General features: G+C 36.4%; 1 protein-coding gene across 3 annotated transcripts in view; it reads right to left on the reverse strand.

Moving 5' to 3' along the window:
• Positions 1-426: 426 nt before the first annotated feature.
• PIG-G (phosphatidylinositol glycan anchor biosynthesis class G) overlaps positions 427-27592 on the reverse strand; it is a 162611-nt gene continuing 135445 nt past the window's right edge. For all 3 annotated transcript variants that reach the window (XM_081747196.1, XM_081747197.1, XM_081747198.1), the window contains exon 13: positions 427-796. In XM_081747196.1, coding sequence (XP_081603322.1) covers positions 586-796 — 211 coding nt within the window. In that variant the 3' untranslated portion in view covers positions 427-585. The remainder of the gene's footprint in view (positions 797-27592) is intronic.

The raw sequence follows: 27592 nt of genomic DNA on the forward strand, positions 1-27592 counted from the left end.
CCTAGGCTGCTTCCCCATTCTCCACTTCTCTGGGTTGTATCATTGGTGAGAAAGGTCATTTCTCAAACGTGTAGTGCTACATATGCATACATTTCGAATGAACAGAAATATCATTTCAAATCCTTCCTTCCTTCTCTTCGTTGGTTTTCAATGCAAGATTTTACAAAATTTAACCATGTTGTTAAGATAATACATATATATATACTTTTTTTTATAAGATGCTGTTTGAAAAATATTTCTTTAAATATCATTCAGTTGATACGCAACTTTTTCACTTCGTGAAATCTAAAAACTAAAACACAAAGGACAGAGGGTTTTTAAAAAAGTCATTATAGTTTGGGAACATGTATCTCGATTACAGAAGTTTTACTATGTCTCAACATAGAAAAAGATATATTTTTGAAATAAAAATGCAAACAGTTCTCTTAATATTTACTTTAAATTTAAATTATTTTATTCTGTTTCTTTTTAAAGTTTTTCAAACAATACAGAGAAATTTGTGAGAAGTATCTCTATAAATATGTGTTCTTCTCCTTAGAATACTAGGAATTGACACAAAAATAATCACAATAAAGAAATGCATAGTCACTTTACACACAGAAATAACATTTCTGTCATTACTAACAACGCAGACGTAATAACAGTGTGCATGCCTTCATACAATAATTTCGGTGAAAAAACTGTCCACACAAATAAATGGTATCTCTGGAATGTCATTAAAATCACGTACACAGAAACTGAGAACACTCTTATAGTTGCAATGGTATAATACATTGTTGTGATATCTTCCTGAAACCTAATAAAGAAAAATAAAGAAAAAATAATAAGACAGTAACTCTATGAATCATGCACACTATTTGTAACAGCTTTCTATGCAGGCCTATTGTAAATGTTCTTCCCCATTTCAAAGTTTAATAACAAGCGTTTATTTAAGAATTACAATTACATGCAGCTTATGTTAAATGAAAGGAAAACTCATGAAGTTTTAGTGGCTGGCAAAGATGACGTTTAGTTACGCATTACGCTGCTGAGGCAAAACTAAATCAAGATGTCAAGCAACGAAGATAGGAAAACATTTTGTGTTCCCGAATGTCTTGTAATACTGTATGTTGTTCATGTTAAACGAAGTTGGACGAAGTATGTGTTAGATGCATCAAGCGGGCACTCAATTCGGAAGTAGTACAGACAATTTAAAGAAAGTGATATACATATAAGAAGAAACAAACCAGAAGTTGAGGAAACAGTTAATCATATGCTTGCGACTTTCGCCAGAAGCGCACAAAAATCAACGGCTCGTGCAAGCAAAGAACTGAACTAAAAGCAGTCAACCGTGAAAGATTCTGCGAAAATGTTTGAATTTTCAGTCATACCGATTGAAATTCTTGCAGGCGCTTGAACCTATCTACAAGAAAAAAGTTTTGAGATCTGCGTTGCGATGCAAACTCTTGTGAAAAGAAAAAACAAATGAAATCAAGTAAAATCTAAGTTCTACGTCCCACGATTATGTCGGCTAGGCTAAAGCAGACGGTGATGATGAGGAATACCACACACACGGTGTTCGACTTTGTGAAAAGAGATAGTTTCATTGAGTCTATTATATTCAGTGACGAGACTACCTTCCTTTCGGAGAAAGTAAACAAACAAAATGGGAGGATCTGAGCTTTAGAAAATCCCCGTGGTTATGAAGACCATATCCCGTAAATCCCCCAAGATGAACGCTTTGTCTTCCGTCCAAACAAAAAACAAAAAGTCTATGGCCTTATGTTTTTTGAGAGGACACTGTAAATAGATTTTTCTAAAATCACATGCTGTATGGCTTTTTCCGGAGCTGGAAGAAAACATGGAAAATTTTATTTTCCAGCAGGACAGGGCGCCCCCACATTGGCATCGGGATTTTACGAGGGAATTAAACAGAAGGCCACTAAACCAATGGAATCAATGGATATGACGAGCTGGTCGTGAGAATTAAATTCAGCTTTCTTGACCTCCCTGTGATTTTTTTCTTTTGATTATGTTAAAAACCAAATCTATAAAAGCCATTCCTTCCTAACAATTTCCCTGAAGAATTAGGCTATCATATTGATGTGTGCAGTATTACAAAAGGAACTCACATTGAGCATCTTTGACGTGGAATGTAATACATATGTACTTTTAAAAGTTTTGAATTTTTGTTTCATTTTAACGTAAGTTGTACGCTATTGTCAATGAACGTGAGTTATTAAACTTTGAAATCGGGAAGATCACTTAATAGTCTTGTATTTAATTATATGATCAAACACGAATTAAAACACTATTTCTTTGCTATTAATTTTAAAAATCGAAATTCTTTCTTAAATATATTATATTTGAGAATTACTGCCTATGTTCATGGATATTAAAGAATTAGATTGCAATTACACTGGAACAATATACTACAGATTGTCCAAGAACATAGGCTTTCTTCCAAATAATAATATTACTCCATTTGCGTTTCCATCGTTTAACCAAGAAATATAAATACTGAAAAATTATAAAATGAAAAAAAAAAATAATTTTCAATAATATATATATATATATATATATATATATATATATATATATATACTTATCCCGACTTTATACGTCACGTTATTTTAATTAATTAATTTATTTATTTATTTAGCATGAAGCCTTTAATAACGTTAAAATCAATTTTTGAGAGAGACTACCAGTTAAGGGTAGCAGGAATGCTGAGTTCTAATACAACCTGACCATAGTATGTCATGATGTCATGGCAGTTTATTAAATTGTATCGCCAGTCTAAAAATAAAAAAATAGAAAGTTTGGAAAATATTGAAAATTTAAATTTGCGTTAATTTTAGGGAAACTGCTCCTTTCAAAATAACGAAGAAATCTTTATAACAGAATTTCCATTCTAATGGATCAACTTTGAGACAATCACAAGTGTGGTAAATCGAAATATTTCAAAACAAAAAATTTAAATAGATTTAAAGTCAGTAATATAAAACACAGTTTTCCAAAACGTAATTGAGCGAGATTAGGCGTCTAAGTTTATTACATCTGTAGTTTTAAAACAACTGAAAACGAGAAAAAAGCCACCATTATTTTCCTAACTCTCGAAATATCAAGATGAAGGAACTTTTATCCATGTAAATTTCTCGTAAAACAATAAGATTTTATTATTATTATTTTTCAGAATAGACTCAATTATACAACTTTCAATATTTTACACAGTACAACACGCATATTATGTACCTGGTGAGACATCTATGTAAATCAAGCTTCCTGTGGAAAACAGAACTCATTTCTTACAAGAAATGTACATGGATAAAAAGAAATGTCCTCATCTTGGCATGCCGAGAGTTGTAAAGTGATCAATGGCCGCATAATTCAATAACAATGACAAATTATTTTTTGAAAGTGTACGATTATTTATGGGTACTTGATAATTCTGTGATTAACCAGCGTTATTATCCTCACTGAGCATCAAGTTGTTGTCTTATCATTTCCATTCATCATACTAAAGCAGATTGTCCCCTCTTAACAATTAAAAAACCTTGAAACTCCTAAAAGTACAAGTTTGATCGTAGCAAGTAGGCTAGTGTTAGCATGCTTGTTTCCCAATCGTAAGGTCCTGAGTTTGAATTCAGTGCCTGGCCATCTTCATTGAGATCTTCTCATGGTTTCGTCAACTTCAACACGGCTAATGACGGGGTCGTAACTTTAAATGCACATCATGGCCAACATCGTTTTTCGTCCTTCCCATTGTTATTGGCTCTTAATAATTCCAGTATAAATTGGCCTTACAAGCTGTATCTCGAAGTTTGCTAAGTAAATAAATCAATACAATGCACCCTATTGTACCTTATTTAATTTTGCTTTTTTTTTAAAAAAAAAAAAAAAAGAGAGAGAAAACATATTACTTTATTTCACTTTCTGAAAAACAGATATACGCTCTCTGACTTCGTTGTGGGAGAAAAGTAAGCCAATTTTCATTGTTCCGCCAGGCTTCTAAACATTTCACTGATTAATAATATGAACGGAACGTGAACCGTGCATTGAAAGGAGGAAACTGGCGTTTAGTCGAGACTCTTGGTGTGGCAGCACTGATATCATCGAAGACGATATCAATCTGGAAGAAATTTAAACTCTCACATTGTGACAATTATTAATCCTGTTATACATATATAGATATAGATACACACAAAGTGTGACACACACACACACACACACAAATAGTTTATATTTTATAAACGGAAGCAGTGGTAGTAAATTCGTTCATCTTATCTGAAATCATCATCCGTTTCGTTCGTTTGCATAAAATTTGGACTCATCCAACTTTTGTAATTCCAAGTAAGGAAACATTTCGTGGACACATGTAACCGTCCTGTATCGGAAAATGGCTAGTTTGAAAGTGAAACAAAGGATTAACATGAAGTTTCTTGTGAGACTTAAAAGGTCGTGAACTGAAAATTTTCCGAATGTTGAACGAGGGATGCGATGATACTTCTGTGTCCAGAGTATAAGTCTTTCAATGGCATAAGCACTTTTCGGAGAAATGAGAAAATGGTGAAGAGTCACAGTACTTACTTACAGATACACACATCAACAGAGTATGCGAGGTGATTAGAAGTAGCCGCACGTTTAATGTGCGTGTAGTAACTGAACTAGTGAACCTGAACAGGGAGTCTATTCAGTGGACTAGAAGAGAAAAATTAAACATAAAGATACTCTGTGCTAAGGTTGTGCCGAAATATCTCTCGCAGGTACAAAAACTATATTTTTATTTATACATATTTCTGGGCATTACCGGCATCTACGGCCTTAAGCGCGTCCCAAAGCAAGCATGCTACATGGGAAAGAAAGGAATAGGGAAAGAAAGTAACGATCTGAGACCTGTATGTTAGGTACATCTCGGCATTTGTCTAGTGTCAATGAGGAAAACCCAGGAAAAATCTCTAGCTAGCTAAAAATGGCTAGCCTGAAAAAGCTGTTATACCTTTTCGACTGTGTGTCCCCACTGGGATTCGAATTCGGGACTGCTCGCACCGACGGCGAGGGCGTTAGTGACTACGCTACGCGAACCCATAAAAACAATAGATATGGTACACCCTCGGAGGATGTTACGGCTATCTAAATCTATTTTCAGATTATTCAAAATCCGTTTCACAGTTGGGAAGCATCCCTTGTTAGGGGACATACGGTATAAATTACGTGAAATACAAAGTAATAAAATCAGGAAAACAAAATAGAGGACACCGTTACGTTAAAGGATATTAATTTTTAATCCAATTTGTAAAATTTTATTTTGCTATTGGTTTGGAATTTGATACAAAAAATCAGAAAATCCGATGCAAACGAAAAATTAAATTATAAAATGCGATACATCTATAATGTATTGCCGGAGTATATCCAGTGCCGGATTTACAAGCTATAGCTTAGGGCTCCACTTGCTTCGGGATCCAAAAGGTTTAAAGAAAAAAACTGATTGTAACGTAATTTCCAAGAAAAAGCAAATAAGATAAAACGCACATACAACAATGGTGTTTTGTATTGTTATGTGCTAGTAATGGAGCAAGTAATAGGGCCCCACTTGTAATGAGACCCCTGTTATTCAGCCCCGCTTATAATAGAGCCCTGTTTCCCAGCCCTGCTTGAAATGAACCCTTGTTTCTATTTAGATATCCACTAGGTCCATAAATTAGATATAGCATGTATTCAAACCTAAAAAAATGGCGAGATTTTGTCGCTGAAAAAGAAAGCTTGACGTACAAAGAGTCCTTAAAGCTTGACGTATAAAAAGCTGCCTTTCAATATCTTTCGTTCCCATCAAACCTAAATCCGGCACTGAGTATACCATTGTATTTCCCTTATGATACAATGATTCTCTTTCGATTTCAAATACTGTTAAAGCCCAGCGATAAATGTCCCCTCAGATTTCACCTGTCCTCATGATTCCTGAATATATTTTAAGTTCTCATAAACACAACCATATTACTAGAGAATGGCCGAAAAATTGATAATAAAGAGACCATATTTAGTTCGACACTTTATTGCATGTGTAAAGAAAGCGTCTTAATGGGCTTTCGAGATACAAAACCCGAGCTTACTTTTATCTTTTCATAACACTGATTCAGACTTTTGTCAGTTTCTGGATTAAACTAGCTTTTAAAAAGAAGTAACACTGAATTTAAAACAACCGAGGAAGTGAACAAAAGAAATGATTCCAAGTAGCATTGGCTACAAAGTGAGTTAAAAAATACACATTTGTGTAAAAGAAAGCTTTGTGTGTGTGTGTGTGTGTGTGTGTGTGTGTGTGTGTGTGTGTGTGTGTGTGCGCGTTGGTGAACCCGCCAATCTTTGTAGGTCGATCGGTCTACACAGCAGCACTGTGAGCAATTTTTGCAAAGCGAGCATTTTTTAGTGGTTGCTCAAATTGTTTTTTACTTTTAACGCGTGCAGGACCCTTATAGGGGTCCCCCCGCGAGTTCTTTTGACTCCGCTCGTTTATACGGATACAGCCGGTTTGTGTGTGTCAAGTGTGTGTTCAGACTGAAAAATTTCGTTTCTCGATCGGTGTGTATTCCGACGCAGTGCCATCTACGTGTGTATTCCAAGCAGGAACTAGAGCAATTCAAACTCCCTACAGCTGCGTTAACCATTGTTGCCAATGAAGTATTTGTTGAAATGTTAAAGAAAATTAGCAGCGGAATTATTCACAGTAATAACTATGATATGAATATTACGTAAAAATAACCCTATGCCTAAAAAGTTTTTATTAGAACTGAGGGGAGGGAGAGGTATATATATATAAAAATCTATATTATAAAATTGAAAGTTACTATGTTTGTGCCTCTTAATCTCTTGAACTGCCCGACCGATCTCGATGAAACTTCCAACGTAGATGCGGTTTTGGCCTTGGAGTGTTTGTAGCTGTTTACTTTGACAGTAGAACTTAGGGGAGGGGGAGGAGGGAAGGAAGGGGACATAGAAAAAATAAATAGAACTTAATACCTCTTGAACCAAAAGACCGATCTTGATCAAATTTTCAATGCAGATGAGGTTTGGGACTGGAATGACTTTTATTATTTCATTTTCACGGAGCAAGGTAGGGGAGGGGTGGAGGGAGAAATATATAAAAATCAATAAATATAAAAATAAAAGTGACCATGTTTGTGAATTAATAACTTTTGAACCAGCCGATCGATCTCAATAAAATTTTTAACATACATGAAATTCAAATCTGAGAAGTTTTTTTATCAGTTCATTTGAGGGGCAGGGGGAAGGGGAAATATATGAAAATGAATAAAACTTAACTCTTCAATCAAACTACCGATCTCGATCTAATTTTCAACATAGATAAGGTTTGGGCCTAGGATGCTTTCTTCATTTTACTTTTGCAGTACAAAGAAGGGGAGCACTTCTCTTAAATAAAACTTAACTCTCTTCAGTTAAATAAAACTTAACTCTTGAAGCACTCAACCGATCTTGATCAAACTTTCAACATATATAGGGATCGGGCATGGGATGTTTTTGTCATTTAACTTTTACAGTGCCACATAGGGGAGGGGGAGGGAGGAGATATATAAAAATCAATTCATATAAGACTAAAAGTGACTACTTTTGTAACTTAATAACTCTTGAACTATCCGATCGATCTCAAACAAATTTTCAACATACATGAGCTTTGGGACAGGGATCGCTTTAGGCTATTCGGTATTACGATGCAACGTAGGGAGGGGGAGGGGAGAGAGAAATTTCAAAATTATCAAAAATGACCGAAATTAGTCTTGAATCCATAGTTCTCAGGGTCGATGAAAGAAATAGTGACACTTCTTTTACTGTTTCAATCCAAGTTCAGCGCTGATGGTTGGGGATGAGGTTCGAGGCTGGGCTGGTTTTAGACTATTCAGTTTGATGGTAGAACTGAGAGTTGGGGGGAGTGGGTATAAAAATAAATAAGTCCCGAACAACTCGAGCGATCTTGACCAAATTTTAACATATGAGGTTCAGGCCTGGAACGTTTCTATGATTTAAATTGGAAGGAGCAACGTATGGGAAGAGATGGAGGGGAGATATATAAAAATTAATTTATATAACAATGAAAGTGACTATTTTTGTAACTTAATAAATCTTGAACTATCCGACCGATCTCAATCAAATTTTCGAGTTACACGACGTTCGGATCTGGAAACATTTTTGTAATTTAATTTTTACGGTAGATCCTAGGGGAGCGGGAAGGGAAGGGGACGTATGAATAAAAATTAATAAAACTAATAACATTTGAACCACCCAACCAATCTCGATCAAATTTACAACATGTGTGAGGGTCGGCGCTTGGGTGTTTTTTATCGTTTCACTTTGACGAGCCAGCATAGGGGAGGGGGATATATATATATATATATATATATATATATATATATATATATGAAAATTAAAATTAAAACGACTTCATCACTCTTTTACCACCCGACCGATTTCAACCAAATTTTAAACATACATGAGTTTTGGTGCAGGGAACTTTGACGATGCAACTTAGGGGAGGGGGAGGGAGAGAAATTTAAAAATGATCAAAATGATTGCTATTAGTGTTGAATCTTTAGCTCTCGGGGTCGATGAGAGGAACAGTAACACTTCTGATGCTGTTTCAATCCAAGTTCAGCTCTGTACGTTGGGGAGGGGGAGGAAACAACGTAGGGAGGGGAACAAACATTAAAAATGAATGGAAATGACTAATATTAGTGTCGAATCCATAGTTTTAGGATTAGCTTAGATTTACGGTGACAATTTTGATGGCGTGTGCCGCAGCACGGTTGAGGGGAAGGGGAGCTATATATAATAATGATCAAAAATGACAAATATTATTGTCTAATCCGTAGTTTTCGGGATCATTCAAATGAACAGTGACATTTTCGATCCGGTTTAAATCCAAAATCATCCCCACCAGTTGAAGGAGGGGGAGAAAGAGTTATATAAAAATGATCGAAAATGGCCACTATCAGTATCGAATGTATAGTTTTCTGGGCCGCTTAGATGAACAGTGATACTTTCGATCCCGTTTAAATTCAGATCCATACCTTCAACTTGGGGGAGGAAGAGGTTTAAAAATAATCGAAAATGACCTATATTAGTGCTGAATCCACATTTTTGAGGGTCTCTGAGATGAACGCTGGCACTTCCAATGACATGGCGGAGGGGGATATAATAGTCGAAAATGACCGGTATTAGTGTTGAATCTATAGTTTTGGGATCAAGGAGATGAACTGTGACACTTCTGATGCTGTTACAATCCAAATTCAGTCTCGCATCTTGGGAGAGGGGGAAGGGAAATAAATCAAACGGATAAAAATAACCCATATTAGTGTCGAAATCATAATTTCCGGCGTCGTTGAGATGACCGGTGACATCTGATGCCCTGCTGCGCAACATAGAAGAGGAGGGGAAGATATATAAAAATGGTCAAAATTTTCTGTTTGATCCGTAGTTTTTAGGGACGCTGAGATGAAGAATGAGACTTCAGATCCCGTTTAAAACCACAGTCAGCCCCGTAACTTGGGAGAGGGGGGGGAGATAATAAAATGATCGAAAACGATTATTAGTGTCGAATTCATGATTTTCGGGGTCGCCGAGATGACCAGTGATCTTTCCGATGCCGTTTAATTCGATGCCATTAAAAACGAAAACAGCATATTTCGTGGGTACTAAACACATGAGATACGGAATTGTGCACTTAAATTTTCATTTTATCCAGCGAGCGGGTAAATATATGCTAGTAAAACTTCATAACTTTGGAACCACCGAACCGATCTCATTCAAATTTTCAACGGATGAAATTTGGACTTGGAATGACTTTCATCATTTTAGTTTGATGGTATATATATATATAATGATATATATATATGATATATATATATATATATATATATATATATATATATATATATATATATATATATATATATATATATATATATATATCAGATTACCGGTAAAGGCATTTTTTGTTCGTAGTGCACGTAGACACTTCAAACAAAAAATGAATCACTACAGACTACAAAAAAGAAGTATCGCTCTTTTCCTCAACCCCTGCCGAAGTTGAGCATTGTGGGTCTTCACAGGTAGGCCTAGTGTATCATCTTACAACACGAATCAAGTTTGCGGACAGATAGTCGGGTCTGTAAATATCTGAGGGTTCAGTGAATATATTCCGGTGCATGCTAATCTATTGAGAGCAATATCCATGCGACACACGTTTCAATATGCCTCTGAAACAAGTTGAAAGCCGTGAATTAGTTTGAAATAAATAATTGCTAGCTTATTCTCAGATCGGTGCTATGGTTGCCACGACAGTAGCAACACCATGGGGCTTAGCTGTAATGTTTTTGCCTCTACCGAAGTCGATGGTGATAAGTAACTTAAGATTAAAAGGTAAACTCTTCTATCTCACAGCGGCCTAGGGTGATGATTTAAAATATATCTTTCTTACTCATCGTAGTTTCAGGAGACAGTATAGTTGTACCTCTTTGTTTATTGCATCCTCTGGGACAGGTAGTTATAGAAATATACCTTTGCCTATTACGGCTTCAGAAGTTGGATTTAAGAAAACCTCCGCAACACAAAACGATCTCAGAAATAGTTTAAGAAGGTTAGCGATCAGCACTGGAACTAATTCTTCTGTCCACTTGAGGTCTTGTGTTATGGCTGTCCTCTGAAGGGAAAGTTCGTGAGGAGAGTGTTGGCCATCTTAGATTTCCTTCGGAACCAACTGCGCGTCTTTCTGGTATCCTCCTTCCACCGTCTGTTCGTGATTATGTTTTGAACAGAAAACACGTGCTCGTTAATGAAGCATGCTTTATAGTAGTTGCTTACACCTGAGATGCTGAACCTTACAGCAACTACACCAGGAACCGAATTCACAAGATTATTTGAAAAACAAATATTGCTCTGGAAACATTTGTTAATAAGATTCTATCTTCTGGAACACTGCCGATTTTGGGATTCTTATTTTATGATTGTAGCCCCTATAATGTCCAATGCCGTCCGGAGTGTATATATATATATATATATATATATATATATATATATATATATATATATATATATTTCATTTGTATAATAACTCGTGAATGGCATGTTTCTGCGACTGGTCTAAATTAGGATTAATATCAAAAACATCAATTTTGAAAATGTTTATCTATACTTCAAAGAATTGTAAACCTCCTCTTTTCATGTACAATTTTTATTTTTTTCTATTGAGCTCGCTTCCATTGTTGCAAAAGATTAATCTTGACATGCCACAAGATTCACCGTTGGAGTATTTTTCCTTAAAGTTACAGGATAACTGATTGGATTGGAAATTACCAGTCATGTTGTTTACGAATAACCTTTGCTCAATAGTTTGTATTTGTCAAGGAAGCTGTAGAGAAACGATACGAAGAAACATGCAGAATCATCAATCTGTGTTTTTGCTATTACCGGAATAAATGCGTGGAAAAGTGGAACTAAAGTAATGCGTTTATCCATAAAAAAAGAGCAAGCTTGTTTTCTTTGTCTAAGTATATGAGTCGTGTGTTGTGATAGAATGTTTTCCTGGTTCCTTTCCGGTAATGTTGGCTTTTCCTGATTTTTAAATAGAGAGATAAAATTCTTTGTTAAATCGATTGTAACATATAAGCGTTTAAGCAAGTCTAAACCAAAAATAACTGGAATACACGATTTCTTCATCATACGAAAGTAATGAAAGAATTTCGTTTCCCAACGTTGAATGATAGCTTTGCTACATATTTCAAGTTAATTTTATTTCATATCCCTTTAACCGCTGTTTTATGTTGTATTAATTGAACATCAGGAAGTAAATATTCAAAAAGCCAGATGGAAATGCTGGATCCGGTGTCCACTAGCACTGTTCCTCTGCATAATTTAGTGATTATTTATAGGCTTTTTTCTGTCATTAGAATTGCTTGATCCTTGACTCCTGGACAAGGGTTGGCTCTACTCGCTGTTTGGACGTTTAACCTAGGTAGAAGGACAGTGCCTACGCTTTCTGCATATTGGGAAGTCCAGTATTTGATCTTCTGTTGTGGATTTTCTTGGAGGTTTTCTGGTGACCCCTGATTCCTCTATACTTCTCCCCGTTCTAATAGTTTTTTTGCTTCATCGCTGATTCCCTTAATTCCCTTTCTATTTTGGTTATGCAAACTGGTTTGTGCAACTATTAAATACGGATCTGTCATTTTATTGCCCAGGGAAGAAAAATCGTTTTAAACAGTAGTATTCTCCTGGTGTGGAGATTCTACGACGTCGAGGTTAGACTTCTGATCTTCTTTCTCTAGTTGTGGTGGTGATATTGATGTATGTAATAGCAGAGAGGATTATATTAAAAAATAGGATTTTGTCTAGGTACTGCTAAATTGACATTAACTTTATCCTGTAATGATTCAAGAGACTGAGGTAGTACATTTATGTATATACAAGTATAGTGCGACAATAACATATCGAATTGTTTTTTTTTTTTTTTTTTTTCAATAGAGAAATGAAAACTGCACCGAAACAAATATGTCTATAAGCTTCGTCGTTGCTAAGCGGTTATCGTGCGTGCCTTTGGAGTGGGAGACCCGGGTTCGACTCCCGGCGGAGCTCATGTGTTTCGGATTCTATGTTCCCTTCTTATATAGTCTCGCTGCTGAAAGGGATGTTAAATTTAAAATCAACTCAACTGAAAGTATATGTCTCTCAAATGGCTAGAACAAATGTCAGTAGTCGAGCAGTAACAGTTACACATTATTATTATTATTATTATTATTGAATAGAATCTTGCAATTAGGTTTTGTTCCCTGCAGATGGGAAAGTCAACTACGAAATCTCATAGGTAGTTATATAATGCTTATATGAAGCATTGTGTAGCATTTGAGTTGCGCAATATTTCATAGGACAGTGAGTCTTTGAAGCATGTCGGTAAGACAGAAAACCGAGAGAACAATGGTGCACATGTAGAAGCCACGGGTCAAGTTTTGTTGGTCACTAATTTTGGATTTCAATGGTCTCGCTATTCTCACATTAAATTAACAGTTGAATCCTTTGGGGGCATATGTATGGATTTCATGAAGAGATCGAAGTAAAAAAAATTCTGTAAGAGTACTGTAAATATGTGAGACAAATAGATAAAAAAAAGTTACCGGAAAAGTGAAGGCACAGATTACTGCTAACCATTCGCATTAAAATTGACAACATTGCATATTAGCATAAGCTATGGTTTGTTTCATAGTTACTTCGGCTAAAACAGTAAAATAGATAAATTGATTCGATTAGACAAATATATTATAATATTCCAGAGAAACAAACAGTTTAAGTGATACAAAATTACGACGTTCAATAGTATAATAGTATATTTGTGTTTTGTTGCTAAGTGTTAATGCGAGTAACATGATGATGTCTTAATCTTTTAAAATCCCCCTTTGTCAATTTTAAACTTACTGCCTTTTTCGCTTTATTGTTTTATATTCTATCTTGTTTTGCGGTATTCTTGCCGTTTAGTACTTCACTTTCGACGTTATAACAAAAATATTAAATTCGGTGGTACGAATAGTTGAGTTAAGTTGATTTTGAGTTTAACATCCCTTCAGCAGCGAGGCTATATGAGACGGGAACTACTGATTAACATGGAATCCGAACCACATGAGCTCCCACCGGGAGTCGAACCCGGGTCTCCCACTTGGTATGAATAATGTATCCTGTCTCGTGTTTCTTGTAGGCATATATTGTTCTCCCGCTGGCCTTGTAGCTAACACATGCCTCTTTGGTCACATGGTCTCATGGAAGAATTAATAAAATCTGAACTATTATAGTGGTTCGGATTCTACCTTAACCTATAAGTCTCTGTCTCATACAGTCTCAGTGCTGAAAAGAAACACTAACCTTCATCGAACAAACAAACAGATATAACCCTACTTTAGTCTCGCCATTCCATTTCAAAATGAAATGAAATCTTACAGTTTAACGTCCCACGATAATGCCCTTTAGGTTAAGGGAGGCTATGATTAAGGCAAGTGAATGACGATGGAATAATTAATGGAATGAGAATGTAGAAGAAAATGGGAGTACTCGGAGAAAACCCATGGAAACGATGTTGTGCATCACAAACTAACTTCTCCGCGGATTGAATCAATGCACTATTCCATTTGAAATCAAATCAAATTTTTAGTTTTATATATCCCTTGGTTATCCTCTATAGCTTATAACCGAGGGGTGGTTAATGAGAGTGAGTGATTATGAAATAATTGGTGGAAAGGAAAATGTGGCAAGAAATGGGACGACCCAAGAAAGTCAACAGCAATTATCCGTGTGATTCATTTGCTACAAAGTTAAATAGTGTTTAAAGCAATTGCTCTAATTGCATTACTCACATTTACTCACTGAACTCGCATTTTACACATTTTACACACTATATATTTGTTTGTTTGTTAGTGTCTTCGTTTGTTACAATTACTCCTTTTGCAAATGCCCAGTTGTTTTGGGTGCTCACTTGTACGTACCCAGCCAGGGTCGAGATATTGCATTCTGGTGCCTCTGGAAATGTAGCTTTATCGCTGGCGCAACTTTTGGAAGCGTATCAGGGAAATAGCTCCATTAGTAAAGCAGATATGAGTGCATACTCGGTTTTCCTATGGCCCAGCTTGCATACACCTTTTGGAGGGTGCACAAACATACATATACATATATATATATATATATATGTATATATATGTGTGTGTGTGTGTGTGTCTGTGTGTCTGTCTGTCTGTCTGAAAATGAAGGTTCACTCGGGGTATTACGGATTCAGCGCTTAATAATAATAATAATAATAAACTAGCTTCCAGCTTAGTTAATCTGGAGAATGTTCTTGCTTTTCATTAGCATGCTGTAACACAGAAAAATTGTTCATTTATCGTTATTCCATGTCTACGTAGAACAAAATAAATAAATAAATAACATTTGTTTTCCTCCGCTCTCACAAATGCGACATAAAATTAATAAAATGCCAAAAAATTTGAATATACTCAGCAGTTTGCTAAGCAAACACTGAAATAAAAAATACTGAGTATATATATATATATATAGGGTGGCCCAGTTTAATCTTTCCACGAAAATATCTCGAAAACTTTTCAACATAAATGAACCGAACAAAAACTCAAATAGGAAACGCTATGGGGCACATCAAATGGTATTATCATGGTGCCCCCCAGAGGCACGCTTCATGAGGACCCAGGGCCCAACTTTAAATTTTTAAATAGAAACATGTGGCGAGTGATACCTCGTTCGAAAGATCTTTAAAAACTACAAAGCGTTGGGTCAAAAAATTTTGATATCGGTCCCCATATTCAAAATAGCCACCAAGACATGGTGACTATATCAAATAAAATGTGTAGTACCATTAGTGAGAAAACGGTTGGAGATAAATGAACAGAATAAAAAGTGAAATAGGAAAATGGTATGGAGTACGTCGAATGATGATGATGTGGTGACTCCAGGGCCGCCTTTCATAGGGGCCAGGGCCCAACTTTGAAATTTTAAATAGGAAAATGGGTCGAGTGATATTTCTTTTAAACACTGAACAGCGTTGTGGCAAAACATTTTTCATATCGATTACCGTTTTAAAATTGGCCGCCAAGACATGGTTCCTGTATCAGATAAAACGTCCAGTACCACTAATATGAAAAATATTTGAGATAAATAAACAGAATAAAACTCGTATAGGAAATCACAGAGAGTATTTATTATTCCACGGTTCGAGAACGATGCAGCAGAAAAAAAAAAAAAAGATGATTAAAATAAAAGCCACTTAATGCAAAGGAGGAAATCTAATTCCTAGAAAATTATTGCTGCAACCTCCCTCCTCTGAAGTGGGAAGGAATGATGAAATTGCAAATGAAAACCTTAGTTTTTGAAAATTGAATCTACGCAACAAAATTATCTGAAATGTGTTTTTATAAGAGATAGATGTCTCTGTAATGAGAAAAAGCAAGTAAAATTCGTGTTAAATAGTACCTTCCATTTTTATTGCATGCAATGATTTCATGCAAAAATCAATCAACTGAAATGCAAAACAAAATTGTCAAACACTGCAGTTTTTCCAATGTGAACGAGATATCACTCGCCTCATGTTTCCATTTAAAATTCTGAATTTGACTCTTGGCCCCCCGGGGGGTAGTGTGACAATATCATTCGATATGCCATATGACCTTTCCTATTTGAGTGTTTGTTCGGTTCATTCATCATATTAATGGTACTGGACGTTTTATCTGATACAGGAACCATGTCTTGTCGGCCATTTTGTGAATACTGTGACCGATATGAAAAATCCTACTGCAGCCCTTTTTAGTTTTTAAAGATCTATCAAACGAGGTATCACTCTCCCCATGTTTTCATTTAAAATTTTAAAGTTGGACCCTGGGCCTCGCTGAAGAGCGGCCCTGGGGGACACAGTGACAACACCATTCGATGTGTCCTATGGCATTTCCTTTTTGACTTTTTGTTTGGTTCATTTATGTTGAACCGTTTTCAAGAATTTCCGTGGAAAGATTAAAATGGGCCACCCAATATATATATACTGGTGGAAGTGGTGTGAGTGCGAAACCGTTGTCCGTGTTTCTGTAACAAAAGGACAACCACATGCAATTAAGTGACTTTGTGCGCATCCATACAGTGGAATTATGAGAGACTGGCTGATCGTTACTTGCTAATGGTTCATCGGTGGTACATACGATGGAAGGCAGAAAGTACCCACAGCAAATGTATTCTTGCCCGGTCCCTCGCATCGTGAGCCGTCTGGACTCAAGGATCATTTCGACCGCCGTAAGTGATAGGACAACAACCACCAATGCAATCACAGACATGTGGCCATTCATGTGATCGTACGAACACTAAAGACTTGGCAGGTCTCCGTTCCCAATGTCCTTTACCATAATTATCATTTACATCTCCTCATCGCCGACAAGGTAGTGTAGTAAACAACTGCAGTGACGAAGCTACTCGATGGTACTCAGCAATGAAAATAGTTGCTGTCTAAGATAAATGACCGCCACTGCGCTCCGCAGGGTGTGCACATAAAACAGATATGCAAAAATCCAGTGTATGTTTGCACTCGTCACACAGCATCTACCTAGCATTCTGGGACAAGAGAATAAGCTATACATCAAACTCACCCTTGGTCTTCATTCAGGAGACGGAAACGCATTTAAGGACACTCAAGAACAATTCACGAATTTTACCCAAAGCTGGTATACAAAAAGGTGATACCAGGGGGTATTAATCCCAATATCTCAAAAATCTATACAGAATGTTATAAAAACACATACAGTACACAGATTAATAGCACGTGTTACCACACAAGCAGCTGTACGGTCAGATAGCTGGTCATACAGATGGGTATGGTGTTTAACACTTGCTGGAGATTTTGACGTAAATGGCGGTAGTCGTGGCCGAACCCCGGTTGGTGCAGCGCTGTTCAGTCATGTCCTAAATGATCGATAGGACTAAGGTCCATATACCTAGCAGGGCAGAGTAAAAGGCGTGTACCCAGTACAGTGTGGTGGGTTGTTTTAACAATATGCACACGGGAGTCACCCTGCTCGAAGATGGGGTCTCATAAAGCTTTCAGATAACGTCGAAAGATAAGACTGACGAAATTACAAATCTACGACATACTAGTCAAAATTCTGCGGAACAAAATCAGAAGTAAGCAGAATGTGTACGATGAGCCTTTGACAAGTCCGTGACTTCGAAATGAATGGAAAAAAAAAAAAAGTGTTTCCTACCGAAAACCTATTTATTTTCAAATATAGTCTCCTTTTAGTTCGATTGCTTTGTTCAGCGATATTTCAATATTTACATGCCTTCCAAAACATAAGATTTTTCAAATGTTAAAAAAAAAAAAAAAAAAAAAAAAAAAAAAAAAAAAAAAAGTCTGTGCCAAGAATCTTCTCATTAAATGCACATTTTCTACCGTCAACCAAGGTCTTCAGGTCTCTGAAGAGAAAGATGACGGAGCGGGCTAAATATGGAGAATATGAGGTTGAAGTCAAAGTTCGTAGTGTATCTTGACAGTTTTCGCAATGTCAATTGCAGAAAAGTGAGACGCGGCACTGTTCTGGTGAATGAGAGTTGTTTTCCTGAAGCCGCTTCTTCACGAGTTCTTTGTGAAAGCGAGCTAATAATGAACAATGGTACTGACCTTTAATAGTTTTTTCGTTTCCCAGATAGTGGAAGAAAACGATGCCATGAGAATTCAAAAAAATCGTTGCCATGATTTTACCAGCAAATGAAACCGTTCTTTCCTTTTTTTAAAGCAAATTCTTTAGCTGAAATCCACTGCTTTGACTGTTCTTTGTTCTCTGGTTGGTACTAATGTATCCAAGTTTCATCAATAAAACATAACGCCTCAGAAACTTAATTGAGATACGCTTCCACGTATCCGAACACTGTCTGAAAATGTTCATACGATTCCGGTTTTAGAGAATAGTAATCGCAGCACCCATCTTGCCAACAGATTCGTTACACTTAAATATTTATCAAGAATATATAAAAAAAAATCGACTGATATGTTTACCATCTTAGCTATTCCAGGTATCCTCACACAACAATCTTTACACTATATCATGAATTTCATTCATTATTTATTCGGAATGATCACCTTTGACACCCTGAACATTCATCATCGTTCGTATTCGTACGACCGAAACGAAATCCTGCGAATCACTTTTGCATCATTCCATGAGACGGAGTAGTCTCCACAATACTTTTAAAGCTTTTCTTTTGTTTTCTTAATTCATTTTAGCGTAATCGCTTACGCTCTTGCTTTTGGTGTGAGCGGTTCCGGGTTCGATTCCTGGTGGGGACACTAGTCAGAAAGGTGTAACAGCTTTTTCAAGCTACCCATCCTGAATGAGGTTTTCCCTAGGTTTTCCTCATTCACACTAGGCAAATGCTCGGATGGTACCTAACATAATGGTCCCAAGTCTCTTCCTTCTTTATCCATTTCTTTCTTCCTCCCCAATTCCCCGGGCAGTGTGATCGCCGAAGGACGTGATACGTGACAGGCTAACAGGCCATAGACGCCGACGGCTCAAAAACCTGAATCCTAATCCTAATTCTTAATACATTTTTTCCGCAAAAAATAGTGCTTAATCATCACACGAAATTCACTTCTATCCATTTCAGTTACTACACTTGCACTTATCCGCTTTAGAATACTGTCAAGAGCGTTCACCTCTGGTGCTGGGGGTCCCGGGTTCGATCCCAGCCCCCGCCAAGTGAGCTTTGTGGTGGACAAACACCGTGTGCGTGGGTTTTCTCGGGGTTCTCCCGTTTCCTCCCACTTTCTTCATTCCACCATTCTTCATTCATTACTCATCATCACCGTCTCCTTTAGCCTAACCGGCATAACCATGGGACGTAAAACTCAAAGATTTCATTTCATTTCATTTTTTTCAGAATACTGTCAACAACAGTATAACTAAAGAAAGGAAATCAAAATTCTCAGAGTTTATTTATTGAAGATGGTTAACTTCAACTATAAAATGAAAGTTTCGATAGAGGTCCATCTTCTGAAAAATCATGGATTTATCAAATGTCCCTTGTAGTTTATTGGCACGAAATGAATTTGACAGTTGTGGATCCTCTACGGCGAGCACGAGCACACGTGGATTTTCCCGCTCAACTGTACGTCTATGGACATGCACATAGCTGCCATTGTCGATACATCATTTAAATGTCACCACCCTTCAATCTCGTCGTCACTAAAGCTTTCACTCTCCACATTTTTTTTATTTTTATTTTTTATTTTTTAATTTTATTTATTTATTTTTTGGTAATAAGCAGGTGTCTGGGGTATTGTAGTTATGCAAGAAAAAGCGGGATTGTATTTGTCTTCAACAATCGACTGTTCAGTGTTCCTGCACGCATGAAAGCCATGGTAATTATAATTACACTAGGAATCGCCATCCTGTCAGTTAGGAATGTCCGCTCAATTTAGTCCACATATCTTGTCCTTGGTGTGTCGCGGGGCACTAGAAGAAGGAGATGAAATCATCTACTGAGAGAACCTTCTGCCTTTTATCTTCTACATCACGATACACCACTATACAACATGACCACGTGAGCGGCAATTCTGCAATATGACCTGCGGCCTCTCGTAACCCTACTATACCGCTGCATTGGAAGCCTATTACTCGTACAAAAATAAGGTTTCGTTGGCATCTATGTGATATTGCGAATCCATACACAACGTATTCGTGTGCACAAGTAAAACACTACGATTAGCCTTTCCTCTCTATGTACAGAAGGGAAGATATGTATATTTTCATGAAAGCAGGAAAGAGAAAAAAATAGGGTGACATTCATAAGTCCTAAACGGCACTAGTCCTAAAAACATAGGCACTAGACCTAAATTTTAGGTCTTGTGCCGTTTAGGACTTGTGCATTTTAGGACTTGTGCCGTGAAATGATTTTTAGGACTTGTGCCGCGAAATGATTTTTAGGTCTTGTGCAGTTTAGGTCTTATGCCGTTTAGGTCTTGTGCCTTTCTCATTCACTTGCTTTAGTTCTGAAATTCGCCACCACCACACGGAATTGCGACGATGCAGCAACTAGTAGGGATAGTGTTACGAATGCAGCTAATTCCAACAGTAACAGCTATATTTGTACTACTAAGATTAGCATTATTCTCACTATGTATTATTCTCATTATCTATTCTGCACTTATACACGAATTACATAATATAACCTATTTCATTCTAAGAATTAATTATATAATTGGTTAAGAAATTCGTTTCTTTCAAATGGATATACGAGAATCCCAAGACAAATTCCTAAAATAAATAAATAAATAAATAAATAAATAAATAAATACATAAATAAAAATGTTTAAAAAGCATATTTTACCAGACTTCTGAAACCAAGGAAACATTCAAAATTGCAATATATACTGTGTGGAGTGTATTTTATGAAGAGTAGGAAAATATCCACCGAAGTTTACTTAATTAGGACAAAAACTCACTAGACATTTCACGAGTGAACATTAAATACCAACTGTATACATTAAGAACGCAGTAAATTTAAAATTGAACAAAAAAACATGTATTATGGAATACAGTTACTATATTTCACAGTGTGCTTTGATATGTATAAGCAAAAAACAAAACAAAAAAAAAAATCAACAAATAACGCTGAATTACTAATGTAATATGTAATACAATACGTTTGCAGAAACCACTACATAGTCATTTAGGGGTGTAGCCTGCAAATTTTTCTAGGGGAGCAGGCTTTTTACATATTAAAAGCAAACAAAAAGTTTATTTTCAGATTACGAAAGCTCCAATAATTCCCTTTCTGCCTAATCTTTGGATGTGGGGAATTCTGTACAGGGAGGGATTTTTTCTAGAATTTTTTCTTCTTAATTGTGAGATATTCTGTAAGAAAAATAACTATTTCTTCAGGTTTCATCATAAATTTTAAATGTTATTCTACTTGTTCTTCTCGGAAAAATGAGTAGATATAGTTTTGTTATTATCAGTATTATTCACACGTATTTTAGTAAATTTTTTTTTTTTTTTTTTTTTTTTTTTTTTTTTTTTTTTTTAAATACCTGCAGAGAAATGGAAAATTGATTGACTCAATTGCAAGGAAGTCGTTTGACATTGTAACTGAAACAAACATAAAACAAACTTAATTCGGTCTAATATAAGTCATTTCAAACCAAAATTTTTCTCAGTTTTCCAGTAATTCATGTCCAACATGCTAATGTTAGCAGTAAATAAAAGGTATCATATTTCACATAACCAAGACATGTTTGGCCATACATTAAACAAATAATCCAAGAGGGTGCATAAGACGGTCCTTATCCTCGATTATCTGACCTTTTGATTTGGTTGGAACTCTATAAAAAGCACACAAGTATTTGAATGTGTGATATTGTTATTTTGTATTCATGCTATTTACAAGCTTGTACATTGACAATATAAATATGAGAATAGAAGTATGTTATCGCATATAGTATAGAATTATGTATAGAAGACAAATCAGCTGATAAGGTGATGCTGAAAAAGGAGTTGTGATGTACAAGACTAAGGTCCTCTTTATGCGTTCTCTTGCATTGTTTACTTAATATGTGGCCAAAGATCTCTTGAAGATGCGAACTGTGACACATTTTACGTACTGAGAGCCTTTAGCGTGTTGGAAATGAACTTCTGGAAAGCTGAATAAAATTTTGATGTGAAATGACTTGATATTAGTCCGAATTAGGTTTGTTTTATGTTCGTTTCTGTCACAATGTCAGACGGCTTTCCTGTAACTGAATCAATCAGTTTTCCATTTCCCTGCAGGTGTTAAAAAAAATTACATTCATTTTTACTAAAGTAGATGTGAATAACACTGCTAATGACACAACTGTATCCTAGTCATTTTTCCGAAAATAACAAGTAGAATAACATCTAAAACTTATGATGAAACTTGAAGATATGGTTATTTTTCTTACATATTTTGTTAGAATTACTAAACAGACTATTACGGATGCAGGACAAAATCCAAGAGGACAAGACCTTGAAAATTCTGACAAAATAAACTAAAATCAAGGGACAGAATAGTGGCGCAGCCTAATAAAAGGATAATTATTCTTTTCTTCAACTGTCACACACCTTTGACAGAGGGAAAGGCGAAGGAGACTACAATTGATGGACGATATCAAAACAGAAAAATCGTACGTGAAGAGAAAGAGGTTAGCGGATGACCATGGAGCACAGAAGCTTCTCAGTTGCAGCAAGTGACCTGCCAATAATGGCAGAATACTTATGATGATGATGGTGTCATGCACCTAAAATGTTATCTGTAATTCTTCACTTTATTGAAGTAGCCTTTTTAAAATACTGAAAACTCAATAAAACACGCAAGACTGTTGTACAGACATGTTCAAATTATTAGACTCACCCTAGAAAAATGCGAAATTGATGTTGCAGTCCTAATTTCGGAGTCCTTGAACACGTAATTTAATGGTTTAAACCACCCATATAGAATCCTTCATTTGTTTACTGTACACTTGAAGTGGTGATACCACCGTTGAACAGCAGAAGGCATTAGTAGAGGCGAGGGAGTTCTGAAAGTGGTATTTCAGTTGTAGACAGCTATTGTGGTTTCTAAAACAAGTTACAATCTGAAGTATTGTACTTGCAGTAGTAAGCAGTTACGACATTCAAAGCGTTCAACAGTTCGAATGGGCCAGTTCAAAGTGATCTTGACGTCTTTTGTGTATTAATCTTTTATTCTATGAAGTCCTGTAATCGCGGCATAATTTGAAAAGCCAGAGACCTTTCTTCAAGTAAAATGTACACAAAAGTGACTTCTGTTTTGGCGGAAAGGAGATATACACAACGACAAATTGCTATTAAGAGTTGGGGTAGGGCAAAAATCTGTGAGTAAAATCTCCGTTGCAATGAGCAAGAAGCAAATGAAAAAAATGAAATGAAATCTTTGAGCTTTACGTCCCACGGTTATGCCGGTTAGGCTAAAGGAGACGGTGATGATGAGTAATGAATGAAATGGTGAAATGAAGAAAGTGGGACGAAAAGGGAGAACCCCAAGAACACCCACGCACACGGTGCTTTTCCACCACAAAGTTCACTTGGCGGGGGCTGAGATCGAACCCGGGACCCCAAGCACCAGAAGTGAAAGAAGAAGCAAATGTATCAGCAACATAGGCTTTGGAAGTGTGGGCGAGATCCAAAGCTACCACTAAGAGGTATCAAACAACTAAAAAGATTGGCTGAGGGAAACAGAAATGCAACTTCTACAGACTTAAGCATAAAAATGGCTGAGTATGATGTAGACATTTCGCCTGAAAAAGTTGGCAGGATTCTTTGTGTTGAGGGAATACAAGCACTCAGGCCAAGAAAGAAAGCAAAAATTACTCCAATCATTGCAAAGAAGCGCCTCGAATGGGCACGAGGCCTAGAACATTGGAGAATAGAAGTTTCAGTGACGAATCATGTGTCTTCGTGTTTGATGAATGTTCACAACATGTGCGACGTCAACCTCTGGAGGAATTCAAGTTGAAATGCCTCCAACAAAAAGTGAAGCATCCTACTTCAGTCATGGTCTGGGGTGTGATGTTTGTCTTCGGGCCTGAGAAACTGTAGGGGAGCTTGCCCCAGTACCGGACTCTTCCCAGTGCCGGACAGTTATAGTTTTAGTATTCTGGCGTTATATAGCAGTAGCTGTCCTACATGCGTCTGTAGCATTTATCAACAGGGCTAAGTGTTTGGTGCCGCTTGACTGTCGTGTTTGCTAGTCTCAAGTAAATCGCTGAAAATTCATCCTCGCTGCTCTCTTGCATTACACATATAACATTTACAGAAGATTTTCACCCTCCTCAGGTAAGTGAACTAAATTTATCTTACTCTCATAATATTTCTTAATAATTAAAGAAGCGTACAGTGTGGAAGCATTAACTAAAATTTCCATGGACTTTAATTTTTTTTCTAATAGATCGTGTGGTCCCAATACCGGACACTTCGAAGTTCCCAGTACTGGACAGAAGAAATTACCCAATTAGTCTTAGTTGAGAAGACATTTAGGGTGGACTTGATTTCTAGGAACTTGGTACAAGGATGGCTATATACAAGAAAGGGAAACGGGATGAAGAAAGTATGAAGAAAGCTGTGGATAGTGTGTTAGCGGGAAACTGTAGTGTTCGGAGAGCTGCTGGACAAAGCAGAGGAAAATACTCTCACGGAGTGTCTTATTTGTGGAAGTTTCGATGAGGATTGAGTACAGTGCTGCAGTTGCCGAGGATGGTACCATGTTGGGTGTACCGACAGTGAAAATATTGATTACTTCATTTGTGAAAATTGTAAGCAGTGAGCTTACTGAGATGAAGCACTTAATTTGAAAAATCTTTTGACTTTAACTTCCTACACATTATTGTTACTATAGTCTTAGTTTTATTATTATTGTAGAAGTTTATAAATATGTTGCTTGTACCAATGGTTGTAACAGTAGTCACTTTTGTGTATAATTTAATAGGGAGAGAAACATTGTTGCGGAGAAGTACTATTTTATTTTGCTTTTTTAATTTTCTACTCAATTTGCACACTTTTAAACCAAAAATACTAATAGAGGGTATAGCTGATCTTGTCAGTTAGTATTGTAAGCACTGGATTATGTAATATTATTAACATAGCAAATAAATTGTATTTCATAACTACAATATATCATTTGTTTGCATATTTACAATCATTCCTCGCTTTGATATTTATAGTAATCTGTCCGGTACTGGGAACAGTTTTTTGATCAACGCCATTTTGAGCATTTTAGAAAATCGAAAAATTTAATGTTGAAATCTTATAATAAAACTGTTATGCTGTGATTATTGTTTTTTTTTTTTTTTTTTTTTTTTTTTTTTTTTTTTTTTTTTTTAATCGATTTGTTGATTGGTTCTTAAGCAAACAGAAAATGCTTAGGTGTCCGGTACTGGAGCAAGCTCCCCTACATTAGAGGGAACAATGGAGCACGACCAATACCTACAAATTCTTCAAGAAGAACTGCTTCACCAGACTGCAATCTGGTTTGATGACGCACGCTTCATCTTTATGCATGATGGAGCTCCATGCCACCGGGGCAAAACTGTGACAAACTTCTTCGAGAACAACGAAATTAGTGTTCTTCCGTGGCCGGGCAACAGTCCTGATATGAACCCGGTTGAAAACCTCTGGAGCTCCATGAAGGAAAAGCTAAAGAAGAAGCATATTACAACCAAACATTAATTGATCGAGGACATCAACAATTTGTGGTATCATGATGCTAAATTGAAATCAAAATGTGATAAACTCGTATATAGCATGCCACAAAGGATAAAAGACTTAGTAAAGAATAACGCATTTCATACGAAATAGTAATCTTTATGTGAAAGATCATTTTCTTGTAAGTATTTCATTTCATGTTTTGATTCCAATTTAGATACACACACTGTATAGTATTTATATTTAAATGTCACGTACGCATTTGTTTAATTGATATTGGAAAACATGACCACAAAAAAATAAAATAAAATAAAATAAAATAAAATAAAATAAAATAAAATAAAATAAAATAAAATAAAAGAGTTACAGAGTAGTAATTTGGACTACGTTGAAAGGCGTTTTCTGATGTAATATTGTAAGAACTGTAAAATATTCAGAAATTGAATGTTAAGTCTAATAATTTGAACACATCTGTAGTAAGTATAGACTATATTTCACATTTTGATCTTTGCTAAAAAATATCTTGATCAGTATTTCAGAATTAAAATAAATAAATATTAATACAACGCTCAAAATAAGACCCCTATATGCTACGTCATGAAGATGGACATTTAAAAATAATCAAATAACATCATAGTTTTCACAATTAAAGTCAATGGTCTAACAATAACATGCTGAACGTATTTCAAATGTATTAAATGTATAATAATAGGAGTACCCAGAACTTTGCATGTGGGTGTGTGTGAAAGTAATTAAAGCCAATCTACCCTTTTACAGAGGTTGTTCAGCGTACGTTTGGCCGATTTCGTTCCTTCCTCCTCCCGGGCAGAATGGACTGACCCGACCTGGCTCGTGGCGTCCTGCAGTGTTGTGCAGTGACTTCCTGGGAACGGAGTTGTTTTTCCAAGCGGACGAAAATAACGCACAAAACACGACCATTGTTGTGAATGTTGTTGTGTTAAATTTGTTTCCAAGTGTGTGGGTTTCCGCTGTGACCAAATTGCCGCCCAAACTAAGCCGGTTTTGGGAAGGGTCTGTTGCGCCTCTTTATGACGCCCACTTTAGTGTTTCTCTCATTAGAAAACAGTGCAAGAAGAATGGTTGCAACATCAGTTTAAGTGGAATAAAAAAGTTATTAAAAAGTACAACGGCAACGAAGCTCCACCATTTGGATCACCAACGAAGTTGCCTAGGAAGCGGAAATGCACCAAGGCCACCTCCACCATGCAGAAGAAACTTCGCAAAATGGCAATGCAAGAAAATCCGCCAACACAAAGGTGTATGGTTAATCGTCTTGACGTGTCTTTGGGGACTGTGAGTCGGACGTTACACCATCAACTCAAGCTGGAAAAAGTCATGAAAGCTCGCGGCCATCTTCTCACGGATGCCCACCAAAACGAACGAAAGTGTAACGCCCGGAAGCTGTACGAACGGCATCTAGCAAAACAAAGGTGGATGTATGTCGTAACGATCGATGAAGTATGGATTTACCTTTCCGACTGCGGCAAACCGAGAGCCATCATGTACCGAGAGAAAGGCACCAAGTACTTCAGAAGGTATTCTGCCTAATCCTTGGAGACAGGGAAATTTATGGTGGAAGGATTTTTTAAAGGGAAATGTAGCACCGAAATGCTTGACTCCTAGCGTGTTTTTATGAACATCGGAAGTCATGTAAGTGCATATAATGGCTGTAGTAACGAGAGCGGGAACAAAACCCAAGCGATAAAAAATCCAAGAAAAATTCTGACAAGGCGGACAAAATCCTATGGACAACATTATATGAGGATACATTTAATTTACCAGTGCTCGTCCTATATGATTATTTTTTCCTCCAATTGTCACATTTTCTT

Source organism: Thermobia domestica, unplaced genomic scaffold, assembly GCF_964235325.1.
Source record: "Thermobia domestica unplaced genomic scaffold, izTheDome1.hap1.1 HAP1_SCAFFOLD_99, whole genome shotgun sequence".
NCBI classification, from domain to species: domain Eukaryota; kingdom Metazoa; phylum Arthropoda; class Insecta; order Zygentoma; family Lepismatidae; genus Thermobia; species Thermobia domestica.